Source organism: Myzus persicae, unplaced genomic scaffold, assembly GCF_001856785.1.
Source record: "Myzus persicae strain clone G006 unplaced genomic scaffold, MPER_G0061.0, whole genome shotgun sequence".
NCBI lineage: Eukaryota > Metazoa > Arthropoda > Insecta > Hemiptera > Aphididae > Myzus > Myzus persicae.
In genome coordinates, this window is record NW_019103874.1 from 55,398 (window position 1) to 70,392 (window position 14,995).

Here is a 14,995-nt window from a genome sequence, read left to right on the forward strand (position 1 = left end):
TATACATGGTTACAAATATTATAAAATTAACTGGATTATTATAATTTTTACATTAAAATAACACACATTTTTAATTGATTGAATTTACAGTTCAAATTCAAACAGAATACACTTTATGTTTACGAATTGTAAAATATGCATACATAATGTTGGAAAATGATAAAAAAAGAATATTGTAATAATGAGTTAAAATTAAAACATTGGTGGTCTTTTGTCTTTTTAAGACGTGATAGTTATATAATATATAACTGATGGTTTGTATATTAAATGTATTGTATTTAATTTTAACTTGTTTTTACTTAAGACTCATATTATTATTATTGTTATTTAAAAATTATATTTAAATTTAAGAATAAAAATCTTTTTTAATTAATATAATATTGCTTTGGCTAATTTAATTTAATTTATTTTGAGAAGTTTATACATTTAAATCGGCCATCATTTTTCTAAAATCTGCAAGCGTATTGTAATCTGGATCCGCATCAATATCTGCAAAATCCTGATTGGAATCAGATTTTACAAATGTTGGATTGTACCGGCTCAAAGACAAGGGACAAGGTAGTAGTTCTGGCATTACTGAATGATGTGTTATTAATGCGGTTAACGTTGTGAATTCCTTCGTAAAACCCTGTTAAAATTTGTTCAATTTAGTCAAAATCATTCAATTTCTTTACAATAAAATTTGTATAAGCTAAACCTTAATTTTAAACCCTTTGTTCGTTCTGAGTATTAGATAATGAGCGATTCCTAGAGGATGAAATTCTTGAGGTACTCTTAACGACAATGCGAAACACCCTGGTTTGGTGGTACTTTCACGAACCATAAAAGCTCCTACTGGTTCTTGTCCCAAAACTTCCAATGTTATTTCTCTAGATTACGTTTACAGGAATAAGATTAATATGATATTTAAAATGTATAATATGTTTTAAAGTGATTTAATAATTTATTACCTTGGAATTCCAGCTTGAAACCATGGGGCTTTTTTTAATTCACATTCTTCTGGTTTATCCAGAAGACTATCTGATCGTTCTGGCAAAGGCGGAGGAGTTGGAGTTTTGTCCATACCATTTGAAATCAAATTATTTTTAAGTTTGATATTCGTAGGCGAATCCGGTGATCGTGCACTACATTGAGTTAATCTATTAAATTAATAACAAGTTAATGAATGTAAATGTGTGTAAAAAATAGTCATCGGACGTTACCTATTGTCTTTTAATTTATCCTGAGAAGATTCAGGTGTACTGCAATCATCACTATTAGTAGACGGCGAGCTTGATACAGAGGAGCTACAAACTAGTGGATACCAGTCTTCGTTAGAACAGTTGTTGTGTACGGATAGGCCCATGGCTAAACGTTTAATTAATGGGGGTTTTTCCAACATACGTTTGTATGTATTTAAATCAGGACTGTCGTCACTACTAGTTGGTGTAGAAAATTGTCCTGGCGTGAGATCTAAGCCTTTGTCATGGTCAAAAGGACGTACGCCTGGTAAGGTGGTTGGTGGAGTTGGTTTAGGAGTTTCGATAAGTTTCTTCGACAGCGGAGAGCCATTATGGATTCGTTGTACATTTAATTTATCGTTTAATTTCATCTGTAAAATATTTGCAATAAAATGTTTTTATGTATATACGTTTAACGTTTTTAGTTGAATTTTGAATTTACCCAAGAAGTATTGTTCAAATTGGTTTTTGGCGAGTTCGTCACCGATCGTCTCTCCAGCTCCAGTTGGGCAGCATACGCCATTCTAAACGCATTTCCCACAATAGAATTTAATCCTTCAGCCTGAAAATAAAAAAAGTAGGTTAGTTATCTAAAATTCCTGGTACTTAAATATGTTGAATATGTGTAACTTAGGTATTCATGTCTACTATATATTTTGATAATTTGTACTATCTGTATAATATGTAAATGTAATAGTATGTACTATTATATCCCAAGGACCTAATGCGATAAAATGTTATTCGCTGGCTAGGTGTAATGTGCCAATATCTTAAAAATTGACAGATATTACAAGAGATTATAAGCTGATAACAGATAAGTCTTACGGTTAGGTTAACCTAGGTTGACTTTAAATTTACTACCTATCGACAATTAAATTAACTTTCGCTAGACATCTTATAGGTTCTCTGGATTTCACATATCTCGTTATTCTACTAGACGTATGTAGTCAAATGTATAATATGTTTACGAGTCGTTAGAGATGGAATCGAAAGTGGCTATTTCCATATCAACACCAATCTGTATTCCCTAAAATCAAGTTGTGGATTATTGTTTTAGTAAAATAGGTAACGCGCAAAAGATCAGTGAATGTTAATTGATTTTAATATAACATATCTACCATAAAACAATTTTTTTTTCGTAACGGAATTTATTTAAAAAAGTATGTTAAGTCATCTTGAACCTAATTATCACTGTATGTGGTCTAATTAAAACAATGACAGCTCTATCAAGTATTAATGTACCATATTTTATTACCTATGTACATTATGAAATATGCAACTATATATATATTACATATATTCAACTCCTTAATCCACTATACAACAACTTAAACTATTTTTCAGTAAGATGCATGAATAAATAAACGTATATCCTAGAGGTGCTTCTTTTATGAGTCCAGAGGCATGAAGAATAATACAAATTTTTAAAGGCGATTGAAACCAGTGTTAGAGGATTCAGTTTGAAAAAATGTGTCTTGTGTTAACAAATAATTGTTTATTCGGGATGTCTGCATTCTTTTTGAAGACCTGGGAACGACATATTATTATGTTTAAAATCATTAAATCGAAATATAAATAAAATCACGGTTTTTTGCAAACGGTAAATACCGTTTATTTTAGTATTATTTTGATTGAATAAGTGTAACTATGTATGATGCAACTTACGATCCAACGAATTACGAGAATATCATGAACTGAGCTTATTATTTCTACGTTGAACCTAATATTATTTTATAATATTTCCATGTATGGGATTCTACGGGACAAGAAAGAAATTCAATCTGTATTATGGTACTAAATGGCTTTCTGTAGGTACTCCTAAGGGTTTTCTAGTCTTCTATAGTCCTTCGAGGCTTTGTATGATGGGTAAGCCGATTTATAAACGAGCAATATTTTGATATCGGATCATTTAAAATCTTTATGATTGAACGAGTAATCTCTTTTTAACTTATTCCATTTAGAAATATAAGGAGAACTTTTTATTATCAAATATGATTTATTTTTCTGAATATTCACTATTATAGGGTGGCACTATTTAATTTGTGGACAATAACCATTACAAATGCTTATTTTTCTTGTAAAGTACCTAGTATTTTTATAAATCTAAAATTTAATTATTGAACCTCAATGAAATGAAAAAAAAATTGAACTAGTTGATATTTAAACACTACATCATGTTGTATTATATTTTTAAATCTTCATCTTAGATGCAGACATTTTTTTTTATTCTGTTGCAAGTTTCTTGGTGTTCACAATAACAATATTGATATCATTTTTTCGTAAATATCTTTGACGAGGTCCAGTATAATATAATAACATGCCGTATATTATAAAAAACACATTTTCATATCCTACGAAATAATAAACGAGTTGATCTGTTAAAAAACCGTTGCTCTGGCCACCTCACCTCACCGAAACTAGTTTAGTTTTAAATGTCAACGGTGAAAAATATAAATTATCGACGTAGATATTTTTAAATTCTCGAGACAAACAAAAAAAAAAAAAACAACAAAAAACCAATGCGAATGTTACATTATTATAGTGCCTGCGCGGTGGTGTGGAGGGAACGAGATTACTTATACGGCGCATTGCCGTTATTACATGCGTGGTGGTGCGGCCACCACAAAAATAAGCGTGCGCATATTATTATTATCATAACTAAATAGGTACTATAAATATTATAAGTATAACGCGGCCAAAAACTCGTCGTCGTCAATAATAATTTTCATTTTTATTTCGGGTGAGCACACGAGTGACAACGTGCACCCCACTCTGCACAAACAGCACGCACAACAACTCTTTCCCAGTATAAATATTTGCATATTATAATAATATTATTATATGTCGTGGGAGGGAATAAACGAACATTCGCGGTGGCTGCGGCGGCGGACCGTAAGCGCCGATTGCACACACTTCTCTCCTCCCTTGCACGACCGACACACTACTTTAAGCGCAACAGTCGTCTCCTCCGCCGCCGCCTCGGTCCATGTTTGTATGGTTTTTTTTCTCCTCTTCCCACCCCTCCCCTGCACGACTCCACGCACGTAATCCTCTTTTCCGCCGCTTCTTCGTCGTCGTCGTCGTCGTCTTCTTCTTCTTCTCCTCCTACAGTTCTACTTCGCTGTCCGACGATGACGACGACGACCGCGACGATAGCGTACGTACGCTTGGAGGACGGTCGGTAGGGTGGTAGCGTGGGTAGGTACCGCGCGCAAGACTGCATTCCATACATATTTCGACGAGAATGTGCTCTGCGGGCGGCGCGGCGGCGGCGAACCGACACCGCGCTACCGGGCATCATTGCCGCCATCGCCGCCGCAGCAGTCGGTGTACACCTACCGTGGTACCTATGCGCAGTGGTTAATGGTTATCGGTTACACTTTAGAAGGGCAGCGAAATCGTAGCACTGGAGAAAAAATGCATTTTATTGATTGCGCTAAAAACGAAATCTGAACTTGACGTTTCACCACAGCGCGTGTCCGAAAAATATTGTACTATTATACACGCACGAGGTGTATATTATACAGCTCGTTCTTATATTATGATACTATCGTGACGAGTACGTAAACGATAATATCTGATTAACAGTTAGCGTTTTACGTTCAGTAGATTTGATCTAACTATATTACCTAACTGCAGGCAAACGAAATAATAATAGTTTATAAATCTTTGGTAAAAACATACAAAACATATAATAGGAACCTATACCATAATAGGTCCATATTTTGATTTAATCGAAACAATTTACCACGGGAAACATGCTTTGGAACAAAATTGTATCTCTCCGAAATGGTAATAAAAAATTACGATCTTAACAATAAATCCGAGTGACGAGGGAAAAAAACTTGCAAATGAATAATAACAAAGACAGATCGTGCTGCATAAACATTCATTGTACATTTTACATCACGAATGCATTATGCTGCAGTGTTAGACTGTAAGCTGTTAGGTGTCGTTTGCTCTTCTTTAATTTTTCGCTTTTGTTTTCGTGAACACGTTTATAGTAGGCTGTACCGCCGCCGGAATGAGATTATTACAATAAAATCATTGGACGTCGCCATCGTGGAGGTTATTCAAGCTTTTGTGTGTGTGTGTGTGTGTGTGTGTGTGTACGCTGGCATTGTACCTACACGTCATTATTATTTAATTATTATGCCAACACAAGTATAAATAATACACAGCACACACCAATGATACGCGCAGTGTAGTGCATTTGCTACTGTTCTGTTTGCCACATATACCCCTCCATAGTCGTATGGAGGCTGCAATTTCGTTGGCCATCGCCGACTACCCATTGCACTATTATTATTATCATCATAAGTGTGTATTATCATTGATTATTATAAAAACTAGTATATATAATCAATGGTTTACATTGATAATTTGGCCTCCGGTCACCATCGTCGAGATGTCCTGCAGGTGCCGCCGTTAACGGCTTTCTGCGGAGGAAAATTGGGTTATAAGTTTATGACATTGATCCACCGCACACACACACACACATACATATATCGAGCCTAACGACATCCTATATAATATTGTACATGTATTCTTATGGGTAATTATTGCAAATTAGCACTTTCACGGCATACAGGCTGAACAGGCATATTTTTATTTTTTATTGCCCGCGCAAATGGTCAGATGTACCTACCAACTATTTAATTATAAAGGAAACGATAAATGCATAAGCACATATTATGTTAGAACACGACTCTGTGATTGCACCACAGATATATAAAACAATATAATATGTTACATGTATATGTAATTATTGTAATTATATTTATTATATTTTATATTAATCATATGTCTATCGTGGTAGTACCGTATTTGAACAAGTCACAACCAAAAAAATCATTATATATTATCCTTGTAGCGGTTTTATATTCGTTTGCTTAACAATTTCATGCGTATGGTTTACCTCACAAACATATAAAAACATATACTTACTTATTATATGATGTAGAAAATCTTAAAGTTTTCAATTTGGGTGACTAAAATTTAGTATTTGAAATAATATACCGGAACTGTTTATGTACAGGAGAATATCTTTGCAGCTTTTAGTAATGTAGGTATATTATACACAGAGATTATTTTTATATAAACATGATTCATTAATGGTTTATGGTATAGTTCAACGACAATAAGTAATAATGATAATGAATGCCAAGATGAATGTATTTTAATCATTAATGCATTATTATTTTAACATATGGAAGTGAAACTTCAAACTTTAATCTTGATTATTTGCGTAAAAGTTACTCCTGTTATTAGACCAGAAAAAAATGTTAGGTGTAAACAATTACAATAATTATTTTAATGTTAAGATGTATTTCCATTATATTATAATATTACATTGATACCAATACTAATGTTTTTTTATAAGTTTTTCTTTTATAATCGTAAACCATATTATAGACATTGTACCAGAAATCATAACTTAATAATATAGTATAGTACAAAAGTAGGCTCAACATTTGGTTAATTATCTATATTTAATTTAAAAGCTGGTAGGCACTTATCAGTAGCTTTAAATAATAAGACCAACAGACTAATATTAATTTGTCTTAATAAGTATACGGTCTATAGAATTTTCTTTGCAAATCATTAATTAATAACTTAATTATGTTAACAAGGCTTGACGTGATTAACATTTTATGAAAGGAAACATGTATTATTAAACAACATCTGTTATTAATGTGTGTATAGAATATATTGAGCGCTGAGCGCCGTGTCTACTGTCTAATAATACAACTATTAATCTTAAAATATACTTTAGTTACTAGTTAATTATATAAAATATACCAACGTCATTTTAAATTCAAATAAGCTTTTTGAAGAACATATTATACAATAATTGTTTTTTTTAGAAAACTACTGTTATTTTGTACTTATGTAAATCTCTGAAAATAAGGAAAATATTTTGATTAAGAAACAAAAAACTTTAAAAACACTGACTATGACTTAAATCTATACATATGTATAAAATAAAAATTAATGTTTCCTTCTTAGTCCGCTATTAACTATAAAACTCCTAGATACAGGTGGCTATAGCTAGGTAGGCTCACACAGGAATTTCTTTTCGGCTCACGAAAATTGAGTGGTTTTTTTGTTTATTTATAGGGTTGTCATTGGTTACAGATAATAAAATAGTTATTATGATTGGACATCATTTTTTGTATTGTGTTTTATTTTGTCATTTAGTCTGATAAAACTTTTATTCTACATAAATGTAAAATTCTGTGAAATTGAGTAAAAGCTATTAGATTTTTATTAGAAATAAAGTGAACGTATGGCTGAGGTTTATATTAAAAAAAATACTCGACCGAGTTTGACAATATTTAAGCGGAAATAGAAGGGAAACGATGAGTATACGTAGATTTTAATAGATAGACGGCTAGGCTGGTACCTATAATATTAGTCGAGTTTCCTATATCTAAATGTCACATCAAATTTTGCACTTATATTACTTAAGATCTCGGGCGGGTCGTAAACTTGTAAGAGTATTAGAATTTAGAATATAAGTTACAGGCAATAACTATATTATAATAGTATATAAAAAGCAAAGTGTATGGCTGAGGAGTATTATAGAATCAAAAAATACTCGACCGATTTGGACGATTCAAAAAAGGTTTAGATTTAGATAATATAGATTAAATCAGTTATTTTAAGGTGGCTTACTATTAATGATATTAAAATCATTACCACATATTCATTTATTTACTATCGAAATTAGTTTAAGTAAGAAAAAAAGTTACTTATTAGTTATTACTTATTACTCAGCAGGCGGATTGCCCATATCGGTATTATTTATCCTGATAAATACAGCTACCTATAGTAACAATATAATATATAATATAATATACCTATAGTTTTTAAGATCCTCAATGGTATATTTTGAGATACAATTTAACTCTAAGAGATTTTATAAATTTATATATACATGTATATATGAATGTCTGTATGTCTGTATGTCCTTTATGGCTGCCTAAATGGCTTGACCGATTTTGAATGACATTTTTTGTGTGTTTGAGTGGTTCCCTGAATGATAGATCAGAATGATCACAAATAGACTAGGTGGGTTCAATCCGAGGAGGTGTTCAAACAGTGATGTTTACCAAGAAAATTTTTGTTTATAAATGGTTGCTATTGGTAAAATGAGAAATATAAATATATTTAGTGGAAATTAGTATATTTTTTTTGTTAATTGGTTGCCATTAGTTACTTTTGCAGAAAATGTACCCACCTTGCGGGATCCTATTCGATAATATACTGCTCGCATCATCACAAGCGGTGAGTTTCATATAGAGATGCCATTTTTGACAAACAACGAAGTGTATGAGATCAGCTATAGTTATATTATATAAAAATGATTTTTCTGTACACATTTTTACATCCTGCTCATAATTATACTAGAGTATACTTGAATTCAAAAATAAAATTATTAGTTTAATGCATTAACAACCAGCTGTAATATTTTGTTATGAATCATTGGGAGAATTTCCCTGCTGTTTTATTAACTTTGAAAGACACTTCCCCATTGGGTGAATTGCAATAAAAAAAAACTATTCAGGGGTGCGTGCGTGTTTTTGGAGGTTCATCACAAAAGGAAATCGTAAAAAATGATGTCAAGGCATACTTTTAATTTAAATTGCATTATGTGATATGCTATTTTTTTGTCCGGAACTTTTGATAGTAATTAATGTAACCAACTAATTTTTACGGATCCTTATTGCAAATGAGATGCACTGTACAATTTAACAACATTGTAATACTAAAAGAACGTTTCTTACATAGTTTTAAGTTGATAAGCTGTTTTTTATCTTATCAGTCATCGATTAATATGAAACCTGTAGTAAATAGTATTATAGCACAATATTGTGTGTATTTTTTAATATTTTACAAAAATTCAATATTCCAACCATCTAAGTTTAATATTTCTAGTTGGACTTTATTGACCAATATAATAAGTGAGAACAATTTCGAGGTTGATGATTAATATTTAATAAAAAGGCTACAATGTTGAAGAACTGTTTTGATACTTTCCACATGAAGTATATGATCCTACACAAAAGCTGCATACTCCAAAATTGATCTCACAAAGGTACATTATAACGATTTTAAAAGGGTAATTTATTTAAATTCATTACATATATAATATACACATTTCGTACTGGTGTCTGACAACCAACAGTTTTTAGTGGTTTACAGTATATTTTATCAAAATGTGATTGATAGTTAAAACTACGGTTAAACATGAAACCCAACTCTATAATAAGATATTGGTAAAGTTAACCGACTAATTGAGGTCCACATAAAAAAAAGAAGGTAACGACGTTTTTAATGTTATTTTGTTAATTAAAGCAAACATTATGGGTGAAAGATTTCTTCCTCGAGAAACACCTGAGGGTAAAGTAATAACATACGATTTGACACCGAATAATTTCAATCAATTATTGTTAACTCTCACGAACATATGAGAACCAATTTTTTTTCTAATGTTAATTTTACCATAAAATTAAACGATGTGTTAAGATAAAAAGCTATTTTTTTATTTTATTGAAAATAGCAGCAATGCATACAGGGATTGGAAATGTTAATAATGTTAAGTTTCATGTATTTATGTTATACGTATAACTCTATAAGAGTGAACCTCCCACCTGACTTATACATAATTTATATTAAAAAAAATAATAGTGTTATTTAACATAGATACCTACTGTAATTTTTTTAATGAATAATATTTTCTTTATAAGTATGGATATTACAAATTATAATTTTTATAATTTATTACTATCGAAATATGCCACCGGTTTACATTAATCACTATACACACAATTGTTTTTACTATCCTCCGGGCATTTGAGATTATACTCTTGGAATATTATAATAACATACTACATGCTACACTAAAATAAAACAGTCCCTAATAAACCATCTGCTTATACGTTTCGAGCTTTTTCGAGGATGTCATAGTTTTTGTGTTGCGTTTTTTTTTGTTTTATCACCCTTTGCGTTTGATAGTTTTTTTCTCATTTCACACAAAAGGCGTGATTATAAAATGTTGCCCGAAGACTAAATCAGAACGCAACACGCGTTTTTCACAAAATCCAGACGTCTATTTCACACAAGTTACATGGCATTGCACTCGAATGCTTCCGGCCGGCCAACTGCCGTTTGGTATTTCAGGAAGATACAGGTTTTATGTTGAGGATTTTTTTAAACTACAATGACCTATGTTGACCCTTACCTAGCATTGTGGGCATAGGTATGGCAATAGTGCTCTGTCTGGGAAGGTGGACAATATTATTGCTTTTAATTTTACTAGTACAGATAATAATAAAAAAAAAAAATGTGAAACTAATTTTTAAAAACTTGTTGGACTAGTCACGTTATGAATACAATTAATAGGTACCTATTTAAAGATCAAAAACTTCCAATACTTTTGTAAATTGTAATGGAATTCTGACACTCACGATCAATGATCTATAATATATGGTATATTATATTATATTAATACATTGTGCTCCTTTCTTATACATACTTATACCTAGTAGGTATTGGAAAATAAATATTTCGATACTTGTATATATTATAATGTTAATAGTTGTTCTTAAGTGGATGGATTTTTAAGAGGATGTCAACGAACTATTTTTACCTCTTTGACACACATGGAACATGTTGCATTTGCGTTCAGGAAAACCAATCTTGTGTCATTAGCCTTAATATCAGAAGGAATTGATCAATATAAAATATACTAAATATTACAATTATGAAGTTAATAATATTATCTGGGTTAAAAGATATTTCAATCTTTATGTGATATATTATGGGCATTTTCAAATTTTAATATTTTACATAACTATCACTCTCAAACAATGTTAATATTGTAAAAAACCACGTATAAGCACAGATAATGTTCTTAAAATAAGTTTGATAACAGGTTATTCACTTAAATATAAAAGCTTAGAAAACAAGGTGTGTTCTATTAAGTGGAAAATGTTGTGCGTGTGTCCAAAAGAGAAATCAAATAGTGAGCTGACAATCCGACATCCTCTTAAGACTTAAATTAAATGAAATTTATTTGAATTTGTGTATTATTGGTTTATTTTTTTTTGTAAAAAGTAATATTAATATAAAATAATGTAAGGACTCCTTTTTTGTTGAGTGGCAGTATGAAAAATAAAACAATGCTGTCAATTAAAACGAATGATAGTAAGCTCTAGGCGATGCTTAAAGAATGTCGTTAGACGACGATGAGTCAACCAATATGACCATCTGCTTGGGGAATCTGAGTAGCACATCCCCCCGTATTATCATATTACCTGACGTGTGTGCTTTAAATATATTTCTCCTTGATTTATAATCAAATAACGTGCTTAATCATAGTTATTGACAGATATTATCGAAAGTGGTTAACCAAGAAAATGGCTTAAGGAAAATAATGCTAACATTTAGGTATATATATATATATATTAGTGTCAGTGCAGTAGTACTCTACGGGAATGAAATAAATAAATATTTTATAGTTGATGTAGGTATAGGTTATTAGTTTCTACATTTGAACGTTCAATTAAACATACATATACTCATACATTAAGTATTGATTTTTATTTTTTCGTGGCGAACGGTCGACTGTGTACAACAATAATAATATATATATAACCTAACATGTATATAATAACTACGGAATTGTTATTTTTGGACGCGAGAAAGAAGTGTTTTTATTTCTTTCTCGGCAGCAGTTTGTTCGTACAATAACTACTATAGAGTTTGCGACTGAAATAAAAACAACTGCAAAGGCCGTACAAACGCGGCGAACACGATTTCAAGAGTTTACCAAATATTGTTTTTACAATTTGAAAAAATCGTCCGACACGCTGACCGAGGTGAATCTTTCCCGGGCGATCCTGAAACGAAATGAAAATAGAAGGACACCCACAAATCAAATGATCGACGCTTGTGCGGAATAGAGTATCTGTACAGTGGACGTATTAAAACTTGGCATGGACAATGGATTTGCCAAGAAACGCACAATACATAACATCATACTTTATCTGGCAGGATGAGCCACCCCGCCGTATTGGATGATGAATGTTTAAATCATATTTCACTAAAGATATGATAAATATAATGTCTTGATGACCGGTTGGTGCTTGGAACTGATTTACCTGTAACATTTGCACGCTGCCGCAACCGGAACAAGAGAACGACCAACATCCGTCGGTGGGTTTCTGGTGGGTGAGCTTTTGGTACCGTACACCTGTCCAAGCCGGCTGGCAACCCTTCACGCCGCCCATGTCACGCCATTCTCACCCGGTACTGTCGGTGACGCACACGCGACAACTTATTGGTGCACATACGATGACATATACACCGCACCGACTAGGTCGTATAGCACGTATGAATTCACCACGTACACACACGGTACACACACGGCCACACACGGTCACACACGGACGGACGGACGGACGGACGGACGGACGAGCGCACACGACACCACCACAGCGACGACGGTGCGTATACCTACTGACATGTCGCGGCGGCGGCGGCGTCGGCGGCGGCTCTCTCGGTGGCAGTTGGGCGCGCAGGCGGGCAGGCGGGCGGCCGGCCTGTGGGAATCACCTCTCCGGTGGCCGGCAACCGGTTCAGACGTGCGGCGTTCAAAAGGTGCGTTCGTGCCCGATCCGGGTCCATTCATGAACGTTACATGCTCACACGCGTTATACGTGCACGATTCCCCGGGTATTATTCGTTCCCACCCTATTGAAAAAGAGTTTTTTTTTCGGTTTTCGCCAAATAATGTGATATTTTACTTGCGGTTTGTAAAAAAATCAAATTGGTTTCGACCCGCCGGGCGCGCATAATAACATATTGTTACATCGTTATAACTGAACCTAACCTAACCCAACCCCGCGTTTTCGAGTACATGTAATAATGTTTAATTAGAAAAATAACTTCCAAGTACCCACATATTTCGTCACTCGCTTATATAATATAAGTATAATATAAAAACACGTATTCAGGTTACAAGTTTTTTAACAGATCTACATGATACAGGCAAAGTTAAGCTTAAACATTCATCAAAACTTTATCATATTTTGAACACATCTGTTTCGCCACTAGTCTCGATTTCTGTAATTATTCAAACGAAATTAATCTGTTAAAAAAAAATAATAATAATAATAATAATAATAACTACATACGATTATTATTGTTACTTTCACGCGGTCCACACATTTGTAGCCACTTTTTCCGAGTAGAACAATTAAAAACAGTTCGATACATTATTATTTGTTTTGAAACGGATTTAAATAATAAATATGCATTTTGCCGTAAACGAAAATTGAATCTTTTTTGTATCACGATGAAACGAAAATATTTGAAAAATTTAGAAACGATGCCCATATTATCACCATACCATATATTCCTGATTTCATTTTTACCCCGAATCTCATTTTTTCTCGTTAGAACAAATGCAGAGGAAAGCACGCAGTTGTATATGTTATGTTAGTTTCGCGCGAAGCCTGCAGCTGCAGTCGTGTAAGACCACAGTCTATAGTGTTTCTATTTTTTTTCTCTTCACCTACAGGTATAGTGTACACGAAATAACCGTTTGCTATCTGAATTCGAAGAAATTTTTTGTTCACACGGTTTAAAATGAAATTCTCATGTTTATAACGCAGCATTTCAAGTAACTATATTAGGTAGTAGTGCAGTACAACATATATTATGCGAGTTTAAGTCATCGTACAAAAAAAAAATGTATAAACGTCGGTCTCAGCCTCACATTTTAATATTTTACAAGCCGAGTGATATCATTGTGTAGGTATTTTAGTGTTCAATACATATATTAATTAAGTTCATCTGCAGCTGCTGCAGCAACGGAGAAAATTATAATATTATTCTGATATGCTGTGGCGAAAAATGATTAAAACCTGTTTTTTGAATTCTAAATTGCATGACTAACTAACTATAGGTACTCGTTAGCGAATACACGAACAATTTATTTTCTGAAATAAAACTATATTCATAAAATAATCTATGCAATAATGTATGAAATTGCATTGAAAATTACATGGTTTATACCTTACTGCATTTACATAATTCAATCACGTATTATTCGTTTTTGGTAAATACTTCGACAATGTTTGTTTTATTGATGCCTGCAATTCCACCTCAGTGTTAATCCGCGAGAATAGTACTAGATAATAGTATTATAATATACGTAGGTTCTTCGCGGATGAGTAATTTACATAGTAAGAAATACAGGTCTCATATTCCCATAAAATGTTTATTGTATGTTGCAGTGTATTTACTTAATCATTGTTATTAGATGTCTTAAAGTCACAATACGTTTTTTGTACACGCGGTTAACAGATAATGTTATGCAGGCTTTCAACACGATAATATATTATAATCGGTGAATTATCTCGACCCTATTCTTAGTAATCACGTATATCATATTATGCTAAGACGGCTATAATGATATACGTGATGCTACCAATTCGTATTATTTGCACACCTTAAATTTTTACCCGTTAATGAACAACTTAAATGTGTTAAGATCTCATTAACTGATTTAAACACGCAACGAAACTATACAGTTTTTTACACACGAGTTTCTCATCGTCATAATGATACACCTATTGGTATGTGGTACATACATTTCTCTAAATTATTGATTTGATTGGTTATGATGAATAGTGATCCCATGCAGATACCTATAATATACTACGTTTTTGCGGCCGATCGACAATTTCTGTGTCACAGGTTTT

At 32.5% G+C, this 14,995-nt stretch overlaps 1 protein-coding gene across 1 annotated transcript in view; it reads right to left on the reverse strand.

Moving 5' to 3' along the window:
* Positions 1 to 351: 351 nt before the first annotated feature.
* The window catches only part of LOC111035736 (tensin-3-like), a 148,476-nt gene continuing 133,832 nt past the window's right edge, over positions 352 to 14,995 (reverse strand). Inside the window, exons 5-9 of the mRNA XM_022317479.1 lie at positions 1,663 to 1,782; positions 1,203 to 1,591; positions 951 to 1,139; positions 698 to 869; positions 352 to 628 (exon numbers count right to left, since the gene is read on the reverse strand). Coding sequence (XP_022173171.1) covers positions 419 to 628; positions 698 to 869; positions 951 to 1,139; positions 1,203 to 1,591; positions 1,663 to 1,782 — 1,080 coding nt within the window. The 3' untranslated portion in view covers positions 352 to 418. The remainder of the gene's footprint in view (positions 629 to 697; positions 870 to 950; positions 1,140 to 1,202; positions 1,592 to 1,662; positions 1,783 to 14,995) is intronic.